Here is a 27284-nt window from a genome sequence, read left to right on the forward strand (position 1 = left end):
TGCAGGGTTTCAGGAGGAAGTGTGGCTCAGTGCTATCTGAAGTGATGATCTGCATATATTTCTCCTTCTCAGAGCTATTGAACTTGTGAAGCTAATTTCTTACTTTACTGAACTCTTTAGCCACAAGAACTTATTGTTTAGGAATGACTCTCAGTGCTTATAGGTCGACTTGAGCTGGAATGTAAAATAAATAATTGTTGTCCATCAAACACCTGGGAAAGAATGGCTCCAGTTCTAATGGAGAGGAGCCTGTTTTATAGAAGTAAAAGGGTGGGATGTGGCCTCTGGAAGCTACACTTAGTAATGCTACCTTACAGTGTGAAGACCATTTAGTTTGGATGGAAGATACAGATGCTCATACAGGCACACACGCCAATTGTAATAGCAACTGCTGAGGAGCAATGATGTACTGTTATACATCATGGTTTCAGAGCTGCCTTCTTAAATATACAGGGGCATGAAAATCTTGTGGTGCTTGGGCAAGTGTCCCATGGTCCATGGAATGGTTCAGATTCTTCCTTCAAAGATCAGAGAGAGAGAGTGCTTTACGCCCAGAAGGCGATTTAACTCCTTGCCCCCTCTCAGTAGGCACAGAAAGAACCATGCCAGCTGCCTCTGCAAGAAGGTCCAATTGACCTCTGAGGCAACAAGAAGGAATGGCCTGGTCAGCAGGGGCAGAGCAGACAGAGCGGCCCGGGTGGAATTTTTCCTGAGCCTCCTCCACATGCCTTGCCTTCTGCACAAAATGCTCTCACTAGATGGGCTGAATATTGGGGGCGGGGAACAGAGATTGAAGGATGGTGCGGCAAAGATTTCCACCACTCCTCCTGCTCTTCTGGCTTTAGCCATGCAGGACAGAGTAATACCAGAGGCCTCTGGGCTCAGGAGATTCTGAGCAGTGAGGCCCAACCCCAGGACTACATTCTTTAATAGTCTCTACATCTTAAAACTTAAGTTTGGGCTTCATGCAAGAGTTGTATGTAATTGTATTTTTAGAACTGCTGTTTAAGAGTCATGCCAGAACAGACCTGGGGTCCTTTTAGTTCAGCATTCTGTTTACAGAGTGGCCAGTCAGGATCCCAAGCAGGATTTGAATACAATATTACCCTCCTCCCCAAGTCCCCCAGCAATGGTTCACGTCAGCAGACAGCTCTGATAATGGAGGTAGTAGTCATTGAGTCATCCAGTCAGTGGCCGTCATAATTTCACTATGTGCTGTGTGAAGAAGTGCTTTCTTTTCTCTCTCTGGAACTTCCCACTAGTCAGTTTCACAGGATGCTGCAGTGCCTAAGATTAAGAAAGAAAAATGGCGTCCTCTCCTTTTTCTCCACACCATGCACATTCCTGTATGTCCTATCATGTTTAGCTTCAGAAAAGTGTAAGGGGAAGCAATATCAGTTGCTCCAACTCAGTTGATCAATTTAGCTGCCCTTTTCTGAACTTTTCTCAGCTTTATAATAAACCTTTTTAGGTGCAGTGGTCAGAATTGCACATACACTGCATAGCCATACATTCCCTCCTGACTTTTTACCTTCACCACTGGTTTGTTGTTGTTTACTAGGATTCCTGAGTTTGTGCATCTGGAAAATGAAATTGTTTTCAAAGAGAAGGTGGGAAATGCAGTTATTGTTATTAACTTACAGTTCACCGTTACATCTTACAAAAAGGAAAGAAAGCATTCTCTGCCCTGGCCTCCTTGCCCTGCTGCTGGATTCATGTGGTGGTTTAACTCACTTCTGTGCTGATGCTTTGTCAATGGATCTCAGACACTTTGTCATTGAGGGTCCTTGCAAGTCTGCCTCCTTATGTAGCTGTAGGTAGGTTAATTCAAGTGCTGCTGCAGCCAATCTGATTAGGAGGCCTTCTTTGAAAAGCATGGGAGAATATAGCTGTACTACTGGTCTGCACTAGCTTCTGGTTTATTTTTACACGGGTATTGTTTACACCAGGGATGGGCAATTAATTTTCCTATGGGGCCACATGAGAAACTTTGACAGTTGTTAAGGGCCGGACCGATACACTTACAGCTCTGCTCAATATATATCTCTATAAAAACAGTAAATGAAACATTACAATGATACAATGAAAATGTGGAGCGCAGAACAACCCTATTTAATGAATATTCACAAAAACATTAACATTAACATTACATGAAAAGCAATACATTCAATTCGATTTAGCAGATCCTTCAAAATAAAAGCAGTGCAGTTGTATTGCTTGCATCTATATTACGACGGTATATATTTGCATTGACTTTTAATTTGCCAGTGAGCTCATGCAGGCCAGTCAGGGTCAGCCATTGGGCCGGATGTGGCCCGTGGGCCGTACAATGCCCAGGTCTGGTTTACACTAATAAAGCAAAAACAAACTGCCAATATATAAAGAGGACAAAGGAATCTGCCAGATTTAGAGCAAATATTAAGGCATTCAAGCGGCACTTAGATCTGAACGTCAGTTCCTAGTGAATGAAGTCAGATAGTGTGACTGTAAGCATCAAATGGGCGCTGTCCTTTGTGGTTACACACCTTACCTCCAAAAGCAGAGGCACGACGAGCATGGGCAGCCTCAGTGACAGAAAAGTTTGATGTTCAGGCATGTTCCTTTAAAAGTGGGCCGGCCCTAAGAAGGGCTGGTCCCCAACTGCTCAGGTCTTTCTAGACCAACCCCAGACACTTTAATTGGGGCCAGAAATAGCCAGTCAAGTGTATTAAAATCTACAAGCCACCACTGATGAACGCTAGCAAAATGTATTAAGATTTACAAGCTGCTGCTAGAGTAGTAGAGCAAGCCTATTATGTACTAATGGAAGACTTCCAATCCACTTGAAGAATGCATTACTTTAATGTAGCCTGGCTGTGCTTCGTGTTTAAGCAATCCATGAAACATTTTCACAAAGGGCCAGATCTAGTTTTAATTCATTGTATAGTGATATTATATATTATTTAAAATATATGCCAAGCAAGCCCTTTCTTTGAAGGAATTCAAAAGCTGCACTGGGAAAAGGAAGAGTGAAAAATAGTACAATAAAGGGAACTGTAAGCAGCATTCTTTCACTTATCACTTAAATGTCCTTTGAGCCTAACTTGCACTGAATGTGCATGTGAAAATGTCTCTTCATTTTATATCCTATATTAACAAGCAATATGCCTATCTGGCCAATTTAGGATTTGCATTCATGGCAGCAAAGCAACAATGTATGACTGTTTTGGCCTTAAAAACCCTGATCACACTCCAGAATTGACTAAGCACAATTGGGTCAACATATTTTCCTCCCCTTCTGTATTAAAAATTTGCTGTATTCAACATAAGCACATTTTAAAACTAAAATTATTTAACATCTGTGGGGGTTTGTTTTTAAGTATACTGCAGTCAGTGTAGTAACTCCTTGTTTGAAAAAAAGGGCCTGACAGTCTTGGATAAGAGAGAGAATCAAATGTCTTTACCATACTCAAAGGGATTTTACCAGATGTGTGCAGCATTCTTCAGAGTGTTCCTAATAAGGAAAGTTTGCACAGTTACGGAGGAGTTCTGCATTTGTATAGCCATGTGGTACAGGATTTACTTTGGATGGAGAGGAGAGATAACCACTCCTTGCACTGCTTCAAAACAATCTCCATGGAATAAGCAGCAATTGCCGATCGGGTCTGCCCTTCCTCCGTGAACACTGATGCAGCATTTGCCAGTAGCGAACTAGTTGAGCTTGCTTTGAGAGTCCATTTGAAGATTCGTATTCAGTTCTTCTTGACTCTGAAGATACATGGTGGTGAAAGTCTATGGGAACAAAGGATTATAGGAGTTAACAGTCTGAACAGTCTATGATATCTGATATGACATGGCTTCAGAAAAATTTATGTCTCCGTATAAGAGTTCTGCATTGGATTAATCTTCAGCCGGTCTCATCGAGTTACCAAAGAATATCGGTGGAAAAGCAGAGTTTGGTTAATGGGTAAGAAAACAGTTGTGAGAACCTGAAGCACAGCTGTGGTTGTTTTATAGTAGTATTTGAGAAGGTTAAGTTATTCTGTTTTCATTTTTACTTGCTGTGTAGCTAACTGGCAAAGGAAAAGAAGCCACACCTCGCCCAAACAGTCTTTTCCAATTCACAATATACTTGTTGCTTGGTAAGAAAAACAGTTTTACCTACCACTTAGCAGTCTAAGAAGTCAACAATGTTTGAAGTTAGCAAAGATCTTATATTTTTTCTGTTTTCATGATTTAGTATACGCTGCTAACAAGCATGAGGGGGCAAAACCCCTTCAATCAGCAGTACTATAGTGTAATTAAAGTCAATTATATGACTAGACCAAGTTCATTTAATGGAAAGACCTTTGAAGTATTTGACAAGGTTCTATTCTCTTTATAAGTGCATCCTCTGTAACCCTAATCATCAAGTACTGCAAGGCGGGGCAAGTGGCACAGTATACATAATGGAAGAATAAATGCACTTCTGGCTGTAGCGGCATGTACTCAGTTACTCCTCCCCAACTATATAAATCAGATTAACAAAGGACAGTCGGTTGATTGACCTGCAGGCCAGATATGATTCCTGAAGCACTTTCTGCCTCATAGGTGCCTTACCTAATCTTAATCAGTTGCCTCCTGGTTTGTCCTTGTTTTCACTCATTAAAAGAAGGAAAAAAAAGTATTTTCATACTGCCAAAAACAGAAATATTGTACACTTTAGTTTTAAATCTTGTTTAACAGCTCTCTCTCTCTCATTCTCTCTCTCTCTGTGTGCGCCCATAACACTGAAATCCCTCACTCCTAACTGGCAACTACAATTTTCTAGCCTTGCCTAGATAGAATGGGCCCACAAATGGTCATTTGCAAGCTGAATCTTCAAATTTATGACTTGTTGCAAAGTATAGTAGTCCCAAATAAATGCTGGTCATCTTCTGGCTCAGTCTCAAGCGTATCTCGTAACTCTAGCAATTGTTTCTGTTTTTCATAACAGTGGGAAATTTTATGGGCTATTTTTTTCCTTCTCCCTGTCCAAAATAAATGTGCTGCTTAAAGCAAAGAATGAAACTAAAGGGCAACATTTGAACTGTTTGCATTTTGGAGTACCAGAGATGAAAGATGGCAGCGGGTTTCCTCTTGATCTGTCCTGATCAGCAAAGTGCCACTTCCTCAAGAAGGTCACTGCTCTGCCATGGGAAAAGGAATGAAAAACAGGTCCTGAGAGCAAGGCATTTGTGTTGGTTTACTGACTGTGCAAAGCAAAGCATGCAAGTTTTTGCAGTTATTAGAATGATTGGGCAAGAAACAAATCTAAAAGATGAAAGCTTATGCATGAACTACTTCCAAGGACAACTATAGCTCCTCTTACATTCCATTTGATGCATGTGGGATGGGTGTGTGCTGGGAAATGCTACCATGCCTTGCTTTGACCTTCAACGCAAATAGGGCTTCTCTGTGCATACTGCTGTATGTATGTATGTAGGTCCTCCAGCTGAGACCCTGCTTGTCAGGGTTCCTAATCACAGGGAAAGGTCAGAGCTGGCTGTAGAAACCTCACTTGCCTCTTCCGCTGAATTCTCAAAGAACGAGATGGGGCCAGTAGGGATAGGAGAATGATACTCTTCCCCCTCCAGACATTGAGTTAACAAATGGGAAACAGGACAAATGCGTATATGTACTCTTTTCTACTCACAATTATGTAGCTATTTGTAAAGTAGTATAGAAAATAATGATCACTGAATTGTTACCCTTGTAACAATTATCCTGGATAATATTTAGCTAAGGTTGACTTCCCAAAAGGTATGTAATAAGTAAAATTCAACACACATGTACAAATGCAGTAAAGGCGTGCTTTTTCTGGCTCTTGTTGGTGTTTTTTTAAAACTTAAGGCACAATCCTGTTCATGCTTTGGCAGGAAAGAAGGGAAATATGCCTATCTGGGTAGTGCTGGGACTTGATTAGACATGAAGATGATCTAAATGTATAGGACTGTGCTCTTAATTTCCAGTCCGGGTTGTTTAGCTGGGACTGGGAATAAGAAGAGTAGAGCTGTAGGTGGTCTCAAGATCACTAATGGTAAAGATCTCTCTCCAATGAGACAGCTTTTGCATTTTGTCTGTTTGGATTATTCTTCAGTGTGGAACATAATGACATAGTTCAGATTTAGGTCATTGCTGTTTCTATTTAAGATTATTTCTTAAGCAGCTTCACATGAAGCTTTTGTTGTGCAGACATACTGCCACTTTCACAGAATTTTATGGTGGAGTCCAGACAACACACCCACTTTGTGGCACTTCCATGTTTTCCACTATCTCTTCTTCTTGGTTGATTGCTTTTTTCCAATAAATGAAAAAAGGACTGCATAACTGCGCAATGCCTTCTGACTGCTAGTGCAAAGAGCCCCTTGCCTTAGTCAGGTATACTAGGTTAAAAATATTGCAGTAAACTTATTTAATAACCTGTTGCAATTCTGGAAAGTCGTCTTTTTTTCCTATTAAATTGCCCTATAGTAGCCTGTGCTTGCCTATGTGGCATGTGTATGGATAATGAAAAAATCAAAGTGAAGTTCCTGTGGGTGAATAAGAACAGGTGGAATAACAAATATTTGAAAAATATCCATTGACTACAAGTTTAATAAATGACTCATTGCATGATTTCGTACATTTTCTCCAGAGATCATTGTGTTGCAAGGTGTTAGAGGGATGTTGTCAATTATCCATACCTAAACACTGGAGAACATTTTGTATTTGTGGAGACTTGCTGTGGATGAATTGAGTCTGAGAAGGGAGAAGACTGTTAGTTTAGTTTATTTTCAGTGTTAGATATTTCGTATTGTCATATTTCCCAGTAAAATATTTAAATGTTGATGAAGTTAGTACATTGTGCATGTGGATTTAGTTTGAAATTATAAGGTTTTTCAAATTATAGCCTATAACAAGATAGCATCGAGGAGGAACTTCATAGAAAATTAAGCACAACATTTATTTATTTATTTATTTATTTATTTATTTATTTATTTATTTATTTTATTAAAACATTGAGGTTGTGCTGCTGCTGTTCTGTCTAGTGGCCTTCACACTTCCTTCATGCTCTGGGAATGTAACTGGGCTTATGTATGCTCGCCTACCGTCTAAGCTTCTGGAAGGATTCTGCCAGTCTTGAGTACATTGTCTCTACATGTGCATTGAGGTTGCCTTGACGAACTTAAGTTACTGTGTGGTATATATGTAAGCGTAGGTTCCCTACTGATAGATGTTGCCCTGCATACTCAACTAGTATGCAGAACTTAGCAAAGCATATTCTGGACTAGGAAAATACTGCATGAACAACCTGAAATTCAAGAGAAAATGATAGCTTATACAGTGGTACCTTGGCTCATGAACTTAATCCGTTCCAGGACTCTGGTCGTGACCCAAATTGGTCGTGAGCCAAGTTAAATTTCCCCATAAGGTTCAGTGTAAATAAGGTTAATCTGTTCTGTAAATATTTCTTTAAAGCAGAAAAATGTGAAGCAAAGTGACAAAGCACAACAAAGATCGTGGCCATCTCCCCTCATATTCTGAGCAGGAGCGCAGCCATCTCTTCCCACCCCCCAGCACGACCGCAGTTGCGCCCATCATCCCTGCACAAGCCTGTCATCCCGACATGCTGGTGGAGGGAGAGTCGGGTGCAAACGTGGGCATGCTGGGGGGGGGGGAGAGACGGGCGCAATTGTGCTGGGGGGGAGATGGCCAAGATCGCAGTTGTGCTCCTGCAGGAAAGCTGGGCGCAATCACGGGCTCACTCATGCAGGAGAGACGGGGGCAATCTTGGCCATCTCCCCCCCGCCCCCAGCATGAACGCGGCCATCTCCCCATCTCGAGGTTGGGGGTGGGGAGATGGCTGCAATCGCGGTCGCCACCCAATGTGGAGTTTGCAACCTGAGTCAAAATTTTTATGAAATTTTTGTTCGCAACTTGATTTGGTCAATGTACCACTGTATTAGTTATTGTTTATATGCTAGTATTTTTGTGGACTAAGGGTAACTTGATATTGAAACAAGTCATTGTAGAGTATTTGCATTAAACAAAAGCTCACCATGTTTTGTAGAATATGTTCATTCCAATCTATTACTGTGATAGCCCTCTCATGTTAGTGGGAGAAAGAGAGCACTTTGCTGAAAGCTACCTTCTGGTACTATGTACAGTTTCTTTCCCAGGCCAGTCACAGGTAATGGGGGAGGGAGGTTTAAACCCCTGCTCAAGAGTCATGTATTATGTCTGCGCTTAGTAGACCCAAATTATTTTTGCTTAACCTACAAGAACATAGTAGAAGTGCCTCTGCACACGTCAGGAGTGCTGTTCCACCCAGCAAATAGCATTATACCTCTTCCCCGAAATTATGAAGGACTAATAGCATAAAAGGCATTGAGTCCCTGGCAGTATCTTTCTGAAAATAAACATTACTTTTTCACCCTTGGCAAGCTGCAGCAGTGTACAGCAAGCTTCTGTTTGAAAGCCAGGATTTAAAAGGCTATGGGATACAATATTTCTCCATCTCTCAAAGAACCCCTCTCCAGATTTTGCTTCTTTGCCTTCAGCAGCTTTTCTTCCAAATCCAGTCCTTTCTGATATTTATCTATTTCTATTCAGCCTGGAAGAGGGGAAATGAGTGAGAAGTTGCAAGGTGGGATGCACCCTGCTCTAACTAGTTTCAATTTTCTGCTATACAAAACAGGATTGTCTTTAATAGAAAAGTCAAGCAGTTTTTACTGATCAGAAAGATAATTTTCTAGGGATAAGTCCGGTGGGTAGTCAAGGCATCAGAAGCCCTGAAGGTGGCATCAGGAGGAAGCCCTGAAGAACACAGAAGTCCGAACTTGAGTCAAGGTCAGGAAAACAAGATGGCAAGCACAGCATCATTGTTTCTGGAAGGCTAAAGACCTGTATTGCCTGGGCTGTACCCAAATTAGTTAGTTAGTTAGTTTGTTTGTTTATTTAGAGTATTTGTATGCCGTCCCATCGCTTAGCTTCAGGACAGCTTACACAAATAATAAAAATAAAATAAAACATAATACAAATAAAATCCACATCCACCCTGGCTGTAGATTAAAACCTATATAGCTGATGTTAAAAGTTGTTAAAATATTGTTGAAATAAAAAGATCTTAGCCTGGCGCCAAAAAACAAATAATGACGGCACCAGGCGGACCTCTCTGGGGAGCGCATTACATAGGCAGGGCGCCACGACAGAGAAAGCCCTCCTCTGAGTACTTTGCCTCCTAATGTCTTTCACAGCTGCAGTATATTGGAGCTCTCTGGCCAGAGATACAAAATACTTCTTTCTCTGGAAGAATTGTTCTTTGGAGTCGGGTGCTTAACCCTACTGATTTGCCTCTTAAGGTGGTGTACTGGGCGTACTGGGAAGAGGGTTGCTCAGCCTTTGTCTCTGAAGTGAAGTTCCCCTTTTCCTTTGTGGATGAGTCTTTGGTCTGCTGAGATCAACCTTCCCCTATTCCCAGCAGAGACATTTCATTGGCAGCCATTTTTGGAACCTCCCATTCCTTCTCCTCAGAAGAATCCTCCAGCACAGTCATGACAGGCTGGAGAATAGAGAAAGGCTGCCACACTGCAAGACATACAAGAACATTGCAAAGAGGATATTTGAAATTGGCCCTTCCATTTCCCAAAAAGGTCCACAACATTTTGCAAACCAAATTACCTTAAAAGTTGCAGTTGGAATAAAGCAGTTTATTAAACTGCAGGTTATTTGGAAAAAGTTTCTTCTCCAGGCAAGGGGTCTATAAAAGTGGGAGGTGTGTGGGAGTAGGGGAGAAGCAAGAAAGAGTTGCATGGGGTTAGCACTTTCCATGTGAGGAATGAAAGAACACAATAACAGCACCAGCAAGATAATTGAAAATCACAGAGACAGCTCCCTTTTCCCCCACCCAGAAATCATATCTGCAGTATTCCTGGAAAGGGAGGGAAAAAGAACAGACCAGACACCATTCAGCTCTAGAGGAGTGACTCTCAAAATCTATCCCAAGTTTTCTGGCAGCTTAATTTAGCACCTCCTGAGTCTTGTTATTGCCAAGATCATTTCTCTCCCAGCCTGAAGGTGAATGGGTTTGTTGAAAAATAGTCACCCTTTTGTTGTTGTTGTTTAAAGAGCAACAACATAACAGTAATGATGCTTTTAACATGCTGTCTAGTTTGGTCCTGTGTTGGCTAGGGCTCATGGGAATTTTAGGTCAAAACAACTGGAGGGCCACTGATTGCCCACCACTACTATAAAGTCTCACTTTTCTTTTCCAAACGTTATCTCATTTTATTTACTGATTTTAAAACCAGTGGGATTATTTAGTACATCTAATAGCTTTTGTGATTAATTATGTATTGACAAAAACAAGGGACTAAAAACAACAGAGATGGGAGTACAAGCATGAATAGGATAACTGTCAAAACCTAGAGGTGTTTGATATGTATATCTGGAAGGAATTTTAGTTGGACATATTACCAAGTTGATATAAAGCATTTTTGTTTCCAGAGTTTATGGAATTAAATTGCTACAGCAAGATAAAAGTGTAGTGTTGTGATGCCATATTTTTCTCAAAATATTTTTTCTGCTGTAGTAAAGGCCTTTAATTCCTTGTTTAGCAAATTCATTTGCTTCTAGGAAAAATAAATCAGACAGGTACAATTGGGTTGTAGTAGTAGTTTTGTTTTTTATGTATGTGTTCCAGATTGATTATGGGTGCAGTTCTTTGAGTGTGTAGAAAGAATTCTACAAATCCCAGAATAGCTGGCTGAGAAATGTGGGCATTATAGAAAGTTTCTATGTAAGCATGGATAGGATCATGTGCTAAATCTATTAATTAGATATCTGTTAATGTAATGTGGCGTATACCCTGTGTCTCATTCATTAGCGGTACTAGATAAGGGTTTAAAAGTTTAAGAAGTACACACCGTTTGGTTTACAGTCTTAAAAAATATTATCAGTAATCTACAAAGAGGATGAAGGTATATGAAAAATGTGATCATTTTAATAGGTTTGGGAAGCGAATGGACTTGCTTGCAGAAGTGATCATATAAATACTATAAAATATATTCCATTTGATTTAACTGATGTTTAATTGAGAGGCAGTAATGCTAAGGAAGATGCTGCAAAACTGAATCCGTGTCCGTGCACAGTGTCTGTCATATTTGATAAAGGCCTTACAATTCTTTGTAGAAATATTCAGTATATAGTCCGAAACTGCAGATCTTCATTTTTTTTGCATGGTTTAGTATGCAGCTCCTACAACATAGGTGTAAACTAGATCTGGTTTAAATACTGTTTGATGTAACAGTAACTATAGCATTCTAGTCAACATTTATAAGAAACTGTACCTATACGTTGTCTTTATAAGCATGTACGGAAATAAATGAAGAACTGTGTCTCTTAGATGGTTATGGTCATGTGTGCAAAACCAAATATTTTTGGTCTGGGGAGAATTTCTTATCTGACCCTTGATGATTCCATGAGCCAGATGATGTCATGAGGTAGGGCCCCATTCCCATTCCCTAATACCCATCCCCTTCATTTTGTTTTTCTCCAATCATTTGCCCGAAGGAAAGGTTAGTGGAACAAGTGCTGGCATGCAGTTTATTGTCCTAATCATGATGGTTAGCAGCACATAATCAGACTTTTGCTAGGAAATCAGCTGCACTAAGGATTGGCCAGGTCTCTTCATGCTACCTATTTAAGATGGCAACAACCAACATGTGAAGGGACTTCACTGGCACTTGTAGGAGTCACTCCTCTGAACAGAATACCAGGCCCACTTTGCAAGGCTCCACTGTTATCGCCAATCACTGTTTTTCAGAGATTCCCAGAGAAAGAGGGAAGATCTAGAGCAGGGGTCTCAAACTCAACTTACATGGGGGCCGCTGGAAGTAGAGTCTGGGTGAGGCTGGGCCGCATCAAGTATTCCACCACCGCGGTGGTGGTGGGCCACTCATCCTGCAGCTGGCCCAGGCGCCACCAGCACTTTGAAGGCTGCAGGGCCCCTCCGCCGTGCCCCGCCTGTCCCGGCAATTGGCCTGCGGGCCGCGAGTTTGAGACCCCTGACCTAGAGGAACTCTGTGGGTTGAGGATCTGTACTCCTTTCATAGGCAAATTCACATTATATAATCAGTTTATGTATGTGTGTTTAGAACGTTTCTTTTTAAGCGCAGGAGCCGGGAACCTTCAGCCAGCAGAGCCTTTGGATCTGGTTTTGCCTTACAAACACACCCAGCCCACTGATGATTAAGCAACCCCGAGTCTCCATTTTGGCTAAGTAACTGTTTGCTGGAGAAGTTATCACATTGTTAACTCTTGCATAAGCCCCAGTACATGGCTTCAAATAGAATGCCTTGATTGGTGGTTAAAATATTCAAAATGGCTCATTGTAAGTTAACCCACAGTGAGCTGCAGACACATCATCTGCCAGCCAGGTATGTGAAATAGAGAGAGAAAGAAGGGTTGAGATGCAGCAGTACAGGGAACAAGGGAAGGGCAGATGGTAAAAGAGAGCGAACAAGGAGGAAGGGATGTTACATGCTTCTGGTTGTGATCATTCCCACTTTTGGCCATACGAACGCTAGCATTTGGCACAAGTGAACATGACCTTTGGGTTGAAAGGTTCACTGCCTTTATCCTATTTTGTCTAGCAGTGGTGCTTGAAGATTTCAAGTAGGTAATTTTTACAACTGTCTACCTCAGATTGTTTTTGAAATGAAGATACCAGAGATGTCTGCTGATCACATTGCAACAATCTTATTATGTTCTTGAGAATAGTAAGTAGCCCAGTACTGGAATGGATAGAAGGAGGGTGGCTAGGTTGGCATTTCATGTAGTTGTATCCATATTAGATTCCTTTTCCATTCTCAGTTTATTCAGAGTGGCTGTCAGCTGCCTGCTTTTTCTCACCTCTGTATTAAAAAATCAAAAAAATCCAAAGGAATGTTTGTGTTTCATGAAGGTGGATAGATTTACAAATGACAACTTTCCTTATCCTTTTTCCAAGAATCGAACAGTGCTCTATAAAGCTGAAACTGCTTGAAAAGAATTCATGAATACAGTTCTTGCTTTCAAATTAACTTATTGTTGTAGCTTCTTCCCCTCTTGTGAACAGTCTAGTTTTATGTTGCTTTGGTTGGTTTTAATGCATATTGATTGTCTTTGGAAATAAAGCAGACAGCTAAAAGTAAACATTTCTTGGTCATTCCAAGTAGATTAGTAGGAGATTCCATTGTTCATAACAGCATTTTAAAAAATATTTTGATAGATGCAGTATCCACTAATATCATTGCAATAATGTTGGAGTGACCTAGGAGACAATATTAAGAACTTCAGCAGGGTAAACATATGCTTGGTTGCTTGTGGTGCAGGTGGGAGTGACGGAACAAGTACAAAGCATTTATTTTATTTACAGCCTTTTATCCAGAGCTAGAGTTTTGTGCTTATCTACATGCTTGGCAGTCATAATGAATTGGACCTGAAAATCATATCATTGAGTAACCCAGACTTGGAAGAGAACTTATTAAGCTTGCTTCCAGATGACAAATTAACTCCTTAGCCATCATTATTATTAACAATTCTAAAGGACTTTCTAAATGAAAAAGTGGTAATTTATCTTGCTTGACCAAATTCCTCCTCTTAGTCATCTTAATTTCCTCTACAACTTCCTATATTCTTTTTCTTCTGCACAAAATTCCAGTATTAGCACTGTTTCGGCATGGGCTGTTTCAGGCTCAGTGGTGATGCACTGCCCTGAGCCTGTGTAGCTAAGAGCCAGGAAAGGTGGTGGTTCTGCCTTGGATGATTTCCTCAAGGTGAAATCTGCAGAAGATCCAGGGACCAGAGCATACACGAGCCAAAGAGGAACTGGGTAGCAAAGGAGTGCTAGACACTAGAAATCTAGGATCTGGAGACGAGGCATGGTCCAACAGCCAACTGATCAGAACTAAGGACATTCAAGCCCAGGGATTTGCTGCAGATCATGAGAAATGACTTAGGAAATTGTTACTCATGATGAGAGCTCTACTTTAGGTATTCTGATTCTTAGGCACCACCTTCTTCTTTTGGCAGCCAGCTGAACCTGCTTACATTTCCTGGGACTAAGTGGGACCCCAATGTCCATCTCTGAATCGGAAGGTGTCTCTATGCATTCTGAGGGTATAGATCTCTTGAGGACTTAGTTTCCTCCCAAACACTGCCAGGCTTCTTCTCTGTGATGTTCAGGTCAGGAATATCTAGCTCATCCTTCAAGGGTATGGAAAGGAAAAAGTCTCATTGAACTCAGTACGACTTAATTTAGAGTATACATATGTATAAAGAGTCATCCTTTAAGACAGGTGGAGGTGCTGAGGATCTCCCAATGCTGTTGGATCTCAGTTTCCATTATGTCTTCCTATTGGCCATACTTGTTGACAGTACTCACTGTGGGATTTTGAGGGAGCTTGGGCAAGAATGGCACTTCTTCCTCAGTTAGTCTGCCTTCTCACCTCCATTGTCACAGCTGCATGTGCTTCTCCTGCTCCTCTTCATCTACTTGTTTGCTTGACAGGCAGAGAATTGAGTGCGCAAAGAGGCAGGAACTGAGTGATAGTCAAATAAACAAGCAAGTTGCAATGGCAAAGAAGAGGATTCTATTATCAATGAACCCCTATTACAATATAAGTCCTTTTCAGTTGCCCAACCTTGCCAACCCATGATATCAGCCTTGCTGTCTGGGGCAGATGAGCATCGGGGTCCAAGAATGTCAGGAAGGAAAGCAATTCTGTTTTTAAAGTGCTCTCTCCTCTAAGATTTGCTCCATCAAGTCATACAGAGTTGTTCATTGGTGTAGCACAGCCTGCATACAGCATTACAAAGCTGATGTTGTAAATATTGCAGCATTGACTAATATGCTGTACAACTGCTTAGAACTGACGTGCCAGAGCATCTGCAGTTTCAATATTGTAATGTAACATTTATGTAAATAATGTTTATGCTTTTGATTTTGTGGCATTTTCTTTAAGATTTGTGAATGTGATCTCATGAATATGCTAAATTTAGCATTGTGATCATGTGAGGCTTCTCTCTGTCATTCAAAACATTTTGCGTTCTGGCTGGCTACTTTCTTGTAATTTTGTTTGGAGTACATTCTACATTGCAAATGTCCCAGATAATGCTGAGGTAGAAGTCAGTGAGGTTATCGTAAAACTGATTATCCTAAAATTGATCATCCAAGTCTAGTTGTATTCACAGATGAGAGTAACTTTTTTGGCACACAGATTTTATGAATGGGCAGTCTATACCTGTATGCATCTCCCTACTGCCCAGAGCAGACTATATGATCCATTGTTACAACTAAGAGAACTTATTGACAATTCATGTCAAAAATCAGTAATTATGAATCAAACTTTATGCTCACTGATGCAGACAAACCATAATTTATCTTGTATGTATATTCTTTATACATATATTCTTTCTTATGGTTTTTGTGAGGAAGGGCAGAATATCAATCAAAACTGTCAGTTGTTAGGGACATTGCTTAGCTTCCAAGTGCTATTATTACTACACCTGGAATGCTGACTTGGAAAAAAATAAGCAGACAAACTATGTCTCTCGTATGCATTCTCACAGTTTGCATTCTCAACTATGAGCATCATGATTTAGCACGATGTTCTACTGATTTACTGACCTGACTGGGATGTAAAGCAAGGATCCCCAAACCTTTTGGGATGACAGACAGAATGAGAATTTTGAGTATACATATGTGAGATTTCTCTGTATATGTTCATGCATGTTCCATGGGGAGTGTTTGCGCATTCATGAAATGGCTGCCATACAGGGGCAGGGGCAGAAGGTAAAAGAAAAGTAGCATGCCCAAGATCCTAAGTAAGAGGCAGTGGCAGGATCTGAGTTCCAAAGCACAAAACAATTCTCTGGAGTCTGCAATCTTCAATTCCAACCAAAGGGAATTCCAGCAAAAGGCAAACTGATGGTCCATCAGTGCATTCTTACCTGGACGGACAAAATAGAGCAGCCAGGCTATTGACAGGGACTGCTGCAAAATAGAGCATATTGCCAGTCCTGTACCAATGGCTACCAACTGAAGACTGAATCTGATTTAAGGTGTTAACAATGGCATAAATGGCCATTTAGGCATCCAGCCCTAAATGGCCTGGATGCCTAAAGGAACACCTCCTTCCAAATATACCTGCTCGGTCCTGAAGATCTTCTATGGAGCTACTTCTCCAAGAACCCTCTTTGAAGGAAGTGAGGAGGGCTGTTACAAGAGAAAGGCTTTTTCAGTGGTGGTGCCTGCTTTGTGGAATATGCTCCCTAGAGAGGTTCATCTGGTGCCGACTCTTTATTCTTTCTGGTGCCAGGCCAAAACATGTTTATTCAACCAGTTTTAATTGTTGATTCTAATACAGATATGAGTTAAGCCTATTTTAATCAAAGACTGTAATTTTTTAATGTTTTTAGCATTGTAAACCATCTTGAGATTTTCTATGAAAATATAGACATTACAGGGGAGGGAGGATAAATAAATAATGAGATTCAGGGACAAGTAACCTGGTCAAGAAACTGAGTACAAGGGAATGGAGAGTTCTGTGCACTGAAATACCAGATCATGTATTTGTCTTACCTTAATGCAATCCATTTTGCAGATGGCAAATGGATGATGCCGAAGAAATATTCACTTATATACATGCATATGCACACACAGACTAAATGCCTATTCATCAAGCCCAGCATACATACATTTACACACAGAGAGCACAGAATAGATAAGCCCTTTTCCCCTTCCTTTCCTTTGGTACATCTAAATGTCATTGAAAAGCCTCTGATTCTGTCCTCAGCTAATCACACTTTGAAAATGGGAAAATGGGGCAGACTGGCAAAACACATCTACAGCTTGTTTCAGCTATTCAGGATATGAAACTGTGGTTTTGGAAGGAACAAAGTCTGCTTTGTGAAAAATGGAGGCAGAGGCTTGTGATCTCAGGGCTTTCCTGGAAAAGTGAGGTTCAAGGGGCAATGCATAAACTCAAGACTCATTCATATGGCTTTAAAATAAGGATTAGTATCATGGTTGAAGATGGGCACTAATGACCAAGGGTATTAGTTATTTAGTTCTTGTACTCTGGCTTGTATGGCCATCAGACCCTCAAGCTGTTTTGCATTTTAAAACATGCAGTTTAAGCTCACTCATATCTCTGACCTCAAATGTTCTCAGAGTGTTAGCCTGCACTATGGACCCATTGTTGTGCTTGCTGTATTTGTTCATCCCTCCTCTCCTCTCCTCTCCTCTCCTCTCCTCTCCTCTCCTCTCCTTGTGTGCGTACCAAAGTCATTCCATCCTTTGGTTTTAAAAAGATTACTGCATTGATGACAATAAAAGAAGCAGGTGATAGGAAATAAATAGCCATGTCATTATAAAGCAGGGCTGCTTATTCAGTTTAATTTTGAATGTACTGAGAAGCAGGCTGTTGGACCTTGCTGAATCCTATTTCTGAATCTCTCATGCTCCTCTTCCCCAATCTTCTCCTATTAATACCCTTCTGGACCATTCAGTCAAGTTCATATATGAGATGGTGTGAGCTATTGCCTTTGTCTTATGAATGGTGGCTCCAATCTTTGCTTTTCTTGTGATCTTTGTGCCATTATGCTGCAGATGTCCATTCATATGCAGTGAGAGTGCATCATCATGCAGCTATTCATGATGTATCAAACAATGTCTTTCTTTCTTCCCTCAGAGTCTAGTTGAATAAACTAATGTTTGTTGAACTGTTTGAATGATCCTGTTAGAAAGTAACACAGTTCACATTCTCAAGTTATGTATTTGCTTCCATATTGCATTCAATGATAAATAAGAAATACATGAACAAGATAAACCTGTGTACTCCTCAACTCAAATGAATCATACAGCCATATATATGGACAATGAACCATTTGACCACTTTCTTAAGTGTCCCTGTGCCAATCATGGTGGAATGTATATAGCAATTCCACAAGGCAGCCTCTAAAGCAGAGAGAAGTATATCATGAACAACATATTTTGAACAACATATCCCAGCAATCCTGACCGTGGCATTGGCTGGTAGGGGATTTGGGGAACTGAAGTTCAAAACATCTGGAAATCTGTGTTCTACTTGTACTTGCTCTATTGGCTTCACATGAAAAATTAGTTAAACAAAAGTGTTCCTTTTAAGACAGATTGCATTAATCAAAGTTAGAATTCCATGAAGGTCAAATTGTGGAGTGTGTGTTTTAATAAATTATGGGTTCCATTCTCTGTGGTACAGGTAAGGCAGTGGTATTTTCACTTATTAATGTGACTCTTCCTATTTCCATCTTGAATTTTTGCAGGGTGACTTCACTTGGAACAGCATGTCAGGGCACAGTGTTCGGCTGAAGTCTGTTCCTGTTCAAAGCCTTTCAGAATTGGAGCGAGCCCGGTTACAGGAAGTAGCCTTTTATCAGCTGCAGCAGGAGTGCGACTTGGGATGTCAGATAACTATTCCAAAAGGTAACAGTGAACCTCAATTCTTCTAAAGAAGTGCTTCTCAAACTGTGGGTTGTAGCCCTCAGCTACCCACTCTTACTGAGTCACTGGTGCTTCTTCTTGTCCACTCCCCAGGTTGCTGGCTGTATAAGAGTTAAAGGGAAGCTTTAATTTCTGTTCTGCTGCCCACTCCTCTTCCTTTACATGTTAACAAAAAACTTACTATTTTTGCCCTATTTGGAAAGAAATATACACCCCTTCCCCACAGACATTAACAGTGCAGTGCAAGAGGAGGAGATGATGTCAGAGCAGACTGCTCTGGATCCAATCAAAGTTATTTTTTCTCTTAAAATCCTGGGCAGGCAAATGTGGTTGAGTGGGAATGCCAGAGGAAGAGAGCTGAGCCGAATATGTCATAGTCACCAATCTTCTTATTTTATTAATAAAACGTCTCTCCCCCGCCCCTCCTTTCTCTCTGGGTTTGTGTGGGGAGGGGCAGAGGGAGGGAGAGAGAGAATTGGGCTTGTTTGCACAATCCCAGTAACAGAAATAAGCTACCATGGCTTAACTTCCAGGCTATGGTGGTTGGTGACATTAACACAGTTACTTTCTGCAATGAGCTGTGTGAGCCCAGGCACAGTGGCTTGCTGCCATAGTCAACAAAAAGTTAATAAAAGATAATCGATGTTAGTATGAAAACATTCAAAGAAATGTGGCATCAACAACCAGTCAATTTTAAGTAAAAGCAATCATTAGCAAGCAAAAGGGTGTTCTAATATTGTGGACATGATGTGCAGCCCACGTGGTACAGCTTTTCCTGTGTTGTCAATGTAATATGGGAAGCTATGAGAAACCCCATGGTTTCTCTCCATGACATGATTACTCCAGGACCTGGGAATATAAGCAATATATACTGATTGAGCTCCCATAGGTTCCCTGCCTTCTCATTCTGCTGGGGGTTCAACATTGCTGGAATAACTTTGGTGTGCCAGTGTGGTGTAGCAGTTACGAGCGTGGGTCTGAGACTCAGATAGTTTGGGTTCTAGTCCCCACTCAGCCATGGACTCCACTGGGTGACTTTGGGCCAGTCACAGACTCTCAGCCCAACCTACCTCACAGGGTGGTTGTTGTGGGTATAAGGAGGAGATGATGTAAGCCACTTTGAGTTCTTTAATGAAAAAAGGTGGGATTTAAATCTAATAATAAGCAAACAATCTACCTAGAACCCATGGGCAGTTTTAGGGTTCTGGGTTGACTTGCTAAGCGTGGCAACAGGCACTCTGGGCAGGCTGTCACAAAATGAGAAGTGGCACTGCATAGCATAGTTCGGGTAATAACCCTGTAATGAAACTGTTAGGTGCAGAGTGGTTGAAAAGCTATGGAGTGAACAGAAAGTTGGACTAGATGTGGTGTTGTTTTAATCCAGCATTACTTTCCTTACATGCTTAAGTGGCTTATTAACTGCCCTGCAATCACACAAACCTGGTGTCTATGTATGGGTGTGGTTTTTTTGTGCTGTGGTACCCTCTGAAACTAACAACAACAACACATTATAATTAATAAATAACAACAACAACAACACAATCCTATGCATACTTATTCAGATCTAAGTCTTATAAAGTTCAAGAGAGTTAAATAAGGCTTACTCATTGTGAAGTAGGTACAGGTGGCAGCCTTAGAAATTGTTGTGCTTGAAAGATAAAAGCAGTGTTTGTTTGGGTTGTATATAATGCTTGTATATCTTTTTCTTGTTTTCAAAGAAAACTGGACCAACTTTCTTTTACTAGCATGCTTTATCTGGTATGCAACTGGCTGAACTGTATTCTGTGTCATGTTTAAACTGCATTTTTTTTCTCTGCTGTTTTGATGTAGTTTGGTTAGCCAAAATGATTGCTGGTGGTGTGGGGGACTAGCTGGTTGATGAAGTACCTGTGAATGAATTGGTATCACATCATCTTTGTGCTTTGTGATGCTCTGGGTTATTTTATTTACGTCATTTTCTTCCTGCTTTTCGACCATAAAGGTTCCCTGAGTGGCTTACGTAGTTTAATAAGAAGGCAGTCACTGCCGTCAGGCTTACAGTCTGAAAGATTAAATACAAGAGGGAAAAGAATTGGTGTAGGAGGAAAAATGCCAAACTCGGGCATCATTTCTTCTTTTCAAAGATCAAGTAAGGGTGAAGCAAGCTTCTTGCTCAGGCTGATGTATAGGGCCAGGCTGGTCTTCCCATTGCTATGCTGTTCATCCAGCAAGGCAGGTGGTGGAAACTGTACTAACTTTTCATCCGCTGACTTTATGTGGTAGCCTGGGTTATGTTTACAACACAGAAGTATTCTTCTAGTTTTAATTTAGGCCTGCAGATGCAAACTCCATTTTTTGCGTACTGTCATAATTGTGCTATGATAAGAGTAAGGTTCAAGTGCAAGACTGCACAAGCTCAGAGTTGTTCTTTATTTAGCAGGGTTGGCAAACAGTTTTACAGTTTGGATTGATTGGTGGTCTGGGGCTTGGGTCCACCTCTTCCAAATAAACAGCATTCCAAGTTGGATACTTTAGTCTCTGAAGCTGAACTGGAAAAATGGGGTGGGGGGGAATGTTAATTTCCAAGGTCAGTGAGCTGTGAGATAAGCCAAGCAGCTGGTGAGAACCAGAGCATCCAGCAGTGGAACAAGGCATCCCATGGGGAGAGGTGTCACTTAACCAGCCCAGTGGTTCAGCCTCAGATCAAACAAGCAGGCCAATTCAGTAACATACAGCATTCCTGCCCTCTGGCCAGCAAGCAGTGGGAATTCTCTGAGGGTGGAGCCAATTCTGTTAGGGAAGGGAAGAGGGAAATTGAATTTAGAATCAACTCTCTGAAATGGGCTGAATGATCTACACAGTTAACATAATAGATGCTTCTTGCTAATAACTTTTATAATACTCATTCTGAATCACAAAGTCTGTCCTGTCTGGCTAACTTGACTTATTAAGACTTTAGGTAGATGTCTCTTGCCTTCAACTATGAAGAAATGGAAGAGAGACAGAGATTGATTGATTGATTGATTGATTGATTGATTGATTGGAAGGGTGTGGGGAGACCAGTGCATGACAGATGAGCGGGGGGGGGGGGGAATATGAATTGCACAAATTAGCAAGAAATTACTTTTTAAATCTGATTTAATTCTCAGTAGTATTATTTTCAAGAAGATATTCAGTATGTCCAAGCTTTTGTTTATTGTGGCGCTGCCTGGACCCACTGCCATTTTGTGACTGGTGGGTCTTAGTTATTTTCATTCCTCTTAAGCGGTTGCTCAGAATAAAAAGAACAGTTTTCCTAAGAGATAGTGATGAAATAAGATATCCGAATGGTAAAATTTGAGTTTTACCCAAATGCAGCCTTAAAAAAGGAAGTATATTTCCCCCGTTCCACCACAGGCTATAGCATGAAAATGTATATTTGGGAGGGGGAATTCATGCATTTTGGGGGGATTTTCATGAGTGCATATTTTTGTACGTTCATGCAAACAAAAGTTTAAGAAATTAAAAAGCCTCATTCCATCCATGCTTGGACAATGAAGCAAAAGCTACCTGACAATCCACAAAATACAGATGGAATAGATGTGATAACATCTATACATCCCTACCTTTGTCTCATGCTCAGTCTTTTGAGTTGGTTACTTGACATACGTAACTAGCCATGCCTTCTGTGGCAGTTATTTTGAGTTGGTACCTGGGATAGTTTCTCAAATAGTCAAATATGTTAATAAGACTCCAAAGGTGGTCTAGCCATATTTGCCACCAATCAATTAACTTTTAATTTTTTTTTTTAACCTAAGCCACTGAATATTCTAGGAATCTTCAAATACAATTTTCCAGGGAGACAGAGGCAGACTGTGAATTCAGTGGTTTGGTTGTGAGTTTTCGGGAAGCATCCAACTGGCCACTGTGGGAGAAAGGATACTGAACAAATTGGATTCTTTGTACAATTTATCAGGACTGTGCTTATGTTCTAGTCTGATCCACATGGCATATGGTTCAGATGTAACTTAGGAAAATTTGCAGCTTGCTGCTTATCTCTCACCTAAACTGCATAGACTCCATCATAGTTGAGAATAAAGACTTTTGACTGGGAAAATCAAGAACAAATCAGATGTTAGCTAACAAAACAAAATTATTTTATTTGGGAAAACAATATCTACTAATGTTGTTTTAGCAATCCTACAAAGGTCAGTGCATACGTGTGTTGTGAGTCAGAGCCATTTATGTCTCATTAAATGATTTCAGTATTTTTGTATTCCTCTTCTGTTTTAATATTGCCATGCCTAAAAGTAAATTAACCTGATAAATCACCAGCTAGGAAAGGGAAGAGGTTTTATATTGAGTGAAGCCTCCATTAATAAAGAAATCATCATGTCGATGTCCCAGCATACAGAACTGTATTATCCTAGTATTATTCTAAGCTTGTATAATCCTTCACTTATTTCTGTCCAGTGGCATTCATATTCCTAGTATGTATTGTTCTGAGAACTTTGGGCAAGATTTAAGTCATTTATAATGTACTTTTATCTTGGTAGTGTTTATTATCCTGTTTAGGCTTAAAAACAGTGTGCTATTAATGCTGAGTGTTATAACATTAACAAATACAAATGTGAATTCCAAGCTGAGGCATATAAAGTAGCCAATTCTAAAATTTTAAAGAAATTGCCAGCTTTGTTGAGGCATATGCATTATCAGAATATGTCTAGCAAATTGTATACAATATATCAGATATTTTTGTCATCTATATTTTTGCTTATGAGTATGCTGCTTTGCATGAGTTGCTTTCTTTTTATTTTTGTCCATAATCTCCATGCCAACTGAAAATACATAAAGATCCTGTCAATGCAAAGGGATATTCTGTTCTGTTCTGTTCTTACTTTATGTTCTTGTATTTGCATCACACTATGAAATATTCAAGATCTTAATGCATTCTTTGACTGTATTTGACTAGCCAGTTGACTAATTTAGATTGGCTGACCAATACTGAACCTTTAGTATATAAAAAGGATAATCTTAGACCAAACTGTGTCCAAACTGAGCAGAAAGCAATTTAACATTCAGAACCTTTATTATGCTGTGTTTGGTTTTGTGCCCAGTATGTTTCTGTTCAGCTATGAATAAAAACGGGAATGTGCTTTTCTGCCTTGTGTTTGTCTTGGCACAGAATGGATTTCTGGAGCTTTGTTTGCATTGCTCTGTGTTGTATTTAATTATCCATTTGTCTTCTGCATTGAGGGTGACCATGTTTTGTTTTTTTAATCTCTGTTTGAGTTTTTGGGTAACTGTTTGCTATTAGTCCTTTGTATTTAGTCACTGACCACGGTGTTAAAATGGGGGGAAAAACAAAGCAAGTTTCAACAGATTGTTTCTAAGTGTTAGCACCACTTAACATATGGTGTCCCAACTTGGAAATGTGCAAAGCAAAATAGTCATGATGGCAGTTGTCACTGAGGGTTTCGATGGCATGCCAGTCAGGAGGCTACCAAAGAACTTGAGGGTGGAGGGACATGTTGGCTGGAGAAATGCTGGCATTTTAAATTCTAGACATGTTTTTTCTGTCAAAACATGCCTAGGATTGTGTTGTTACTGCATCTCTCGAACAACAATACAGCATCAGCTGGAAACTCTTAAAATCTACATTAAATGCCACCTAGTGACTAGGCCATCTTATAGCGATATCCACACAGTGGAGTACATAGGTGTATACAGTTTGGTACACACATGTATATAGTAATGCTGGAAACAGTGATATCTGAGTAGCCTTCAGAAAGCATTCTGCAACCCCATTATTTCTTGTGAAGGTACAGGAGGAAATGACTAAGCGACAACATGTAACTTCTTGAGAGATTTTCACTTAAAACTTTTCCAATACTGACTCTTGGTACAAAGTTAGATATGGCATGGGTTTTACTAGAGCTGTACAATTGCTCTTTCAAAATTCTTTATCCCAGTCTCCCCAACCTTGTGTATTCCAGACATGTTTGAACCGGAACACCTAAAATTCCCAGGCAATGGTCTTGCTGGATAGGAATTCTGGGAGTTGTGGTCCAAAGGCCTCTGAAGGTCACCATGTTGGGGAAGGCTGATTTAGCCTATTAGTGGGCAGAGATGGTAGGACAGGAAGAAATTCACCATTTTTTCACAGATTATGTCTTGCCATCTGCAGGGCTTCTCTTAAAGGTTTTCATTGTGACTGTTGTTGTCACACTGCCAGTGCAAGTAGCAACAACACTGACTGTGTTTGCAACTTTTGCATCCTCCACTTTGCTCCATGCCATGCATTGCTCTGTACACTGTGGGGAAAAGAAAGGAAGGCATCCCCTACCCCAAAAATGGTGAATTTGGGGGAGTTTGGGGAAAATTCTACCAAAAAATGATTTCTATAGAAGATACACATTGCAAAACTTTTCTGAGAAAGATGTGTTCTGAGAAAAATTGGCTTGGTTCTAGTTGTCATTATTCGAGGTTCAGCACCTTCCCCAGTTTTCCAAGCATCAAATTTCTTAGGGGCATTTGTGGATATATCTTATCTCTAATGAAGATGCATATTAGTGCTGCTTCCCCGGAAGCCCTGGAGCAGGTATGATGGCACAGTACTGTGCCAAAACCTTTACTTTGGTTTCCTGAACATTTTTCCCCTTCCATGTTTCTGCCCCATTCTCAAGGAATTTTTGCAATATATTTGGATAGTGGTATTTTTGAGCTTACCTAGTCACAGCAAAGTGACTAATGGCGCCCCCTCTCTCTCTCTCTGTGTTTTTCCTTTCAATTACACATCTTTCCATTGTGTAATGAAGGGAGGGCTTTGTGGGGAGGGCTTTTGGAGAAAATTTGGCCATGTCTTCAGATTTCTTTATAAAAGCAATTTCTTTTCTAGTAACTTGAATGAAAATGGTTGAAAATATATGTAAGACTTTTTTGTACATTACTGTTTTTACACTCATATGGTAAAGAATGTGAAGAAGGGTGCTTTGCCTTAGTAAATTCTTTAAGGTCTTAGAAAATTCTTAGTAAATATTACAGACGAAGCTGCTATAGTCAGCTGCCTCTACCAATGAAATCTATTAAGTTTTTCTTTAAATAAATACATACATACATACTACTGTCTTGCCAATTGAATATCCATTTGAGTCTAATGATGAATGTGTATATATTTTTCCTTCCATATTAGTGAACATTTCCTGATTTCATCGTTAGAGAATTGGGATTAGAAAGAAGCTAAGCAGTATCGCTCACCAGCCCTTAATCCTTCACATTTTATCTTGGTTTACAAAGTGACTAGACATCAAAGAACAACATTTCTTTGGAAAAGATCTACGCAAATGGAGTTTCACTGTATGCAACAAATGATGACTAACCAAAATACAAACAACTAGCAGAACCTTCCAAAACCTGGTGTTCCCCAGGAATTTTGCACTACAACTTTCATCATCCATGACCTTTGACAATGTTGGCTAGGCCCCATGGGAGTTATAGTCCAAAGCATCAATTAGGTATGCCAGGTTGAAGAATGCTAATGATATAGGACTACCCTGTGTAATCAACAAATCAGTTTTTTTTTTTTTAAAAAAAATCTGATTAGCTAAAGGGCAACTCTGTATTAACTGAACAACTGGCATTGTCTAAAGGCTGTTGCCCGTCTGAAATTTATTCACATGGAACTGATCAATCGTTAACCATATACCTTATTCAGTGAACTGACTAGCTTTCTTTTAGATCCAGTGACAGCATGGATTTCATATGTGCTTATCATAGGAGTTCTGCTTTTAGAGTGGCTTGTATTTATACCTCTCAATTGAGATGGTGAACCTTCCTGAACACAGTATAAATCTTATTTACACATATCTAGATCCAGGCTAGATATCAGGAAAATTTTCCAAAACAATATGACAGTGAATCAGTTACCTAGAGAGTTCATGGGCTCTTCCACACTAGAGGCATTCAAAAAGAACCTGAAAAGTCATCTGATTGAGATGGTACAAAGTGGTATCATGAAGGACCGATGACCTTCATGATCCCTTGCAGCTCTGTATTCTATGATTCTATAGAACCTTATAATAGCTTGGACAGCTTTGCTTTTGAATCAGGTGGCTTTTCCCAGAGTCACAGATCCTGCTTATTGAATTTCATTTATTACAGTTGATGCTAGATGCAGACAATTGGATGAAAGGGAATGTGATACAAGATCACACACTCATCTTCTATACAGCTCCTCACCAGCACAATTCCTTGCATCTCACCTTAGACTTATTGAATTGGAAGGGACCTAGGAGGTAATCTAATCTAGTCCTGTTCCTTGTACATGCCAATCTCTGAGAGGTGGCTGGCCAATCTCTGCTTAAAATAACTCTTGTGAAGGAAAGCCCCTGCCTCTCAAGCCAGCCTCTTCCCTTCTTGAAATCTACTTCCATTATTATTATTATTATTAATTATTTTTATTATTATTACATTTCTATGCCGCCCCTTGCCGAAGCCTCGGGGTGGCTTACAACACAATAAAATACATTGAAATACAATAGAACATAAGAAATTACCATTAAATACAAAAATACAAAAAATACACTGAGATACAAACATAATAATATAAAAATAAAATTAACAGTATAAAATAAGTAAATAAAGAATATAGGAGGAGAAAAGAGAAGGAAGAAGAAGTTGCCCTGGCCAGATCATATATTTTAACAATTAAAATGATGTTTAAATAAAAAGGTCTTTACCTGGCGCCGAAAAACCAGTAATGACGGTGCCAGGCGGACCTCTTTGGGGAGTGAATTCCATAGGTTGGGCGCCACCGCTGAGA

The 27284-nt window shown here is 40.2% G+C and overlaps 1 protein-coding gene across 4 annotated transcripts in view; it reads left to right on the forward strand.

The window, feature by feature from the left end:
• The window catches only part of ARHGAP6 (Rho GTPase activating protein 6), a 269620-nt gene that overhangs the window by 190058 nt on the left and 52278 nt on the right, over positions 1-27284 (forward strand). For 3 of the 4 annotated variants that reach the window (XM_044432243.1, XM_044432226.1, XM_044432235.1), the window contains exon 2: positions 18328-18487. In XM_044432243.1, the coding sequence (XP_044288178.1) occupies positions 18328-18487 (160 nt within the window). Of the gene's footprint in view, positions 1-3240; positions 3947-18327; positions 18488-27284 lie in introns of those variants that run through there. The other variant, XM_044432250.1, reaches the window with a different exon arrangement.

The sequence above is a fragment of the Varanus komodoensis genome, unplaced genomic scaffold (assembly GCF_004798865.1).
Source record: "Varanus komodoensis strain SLA01 unplaced genomic scaffold, ASM479886v1 scaffold1, whole genome shotgun sequence".
Classification (NCBI taxonomy): Eukaryota; Metazoa; Chordata; class Lepidosauria; order Squamata; family Varanidae; genus Varanus; species Varanus komodoensis.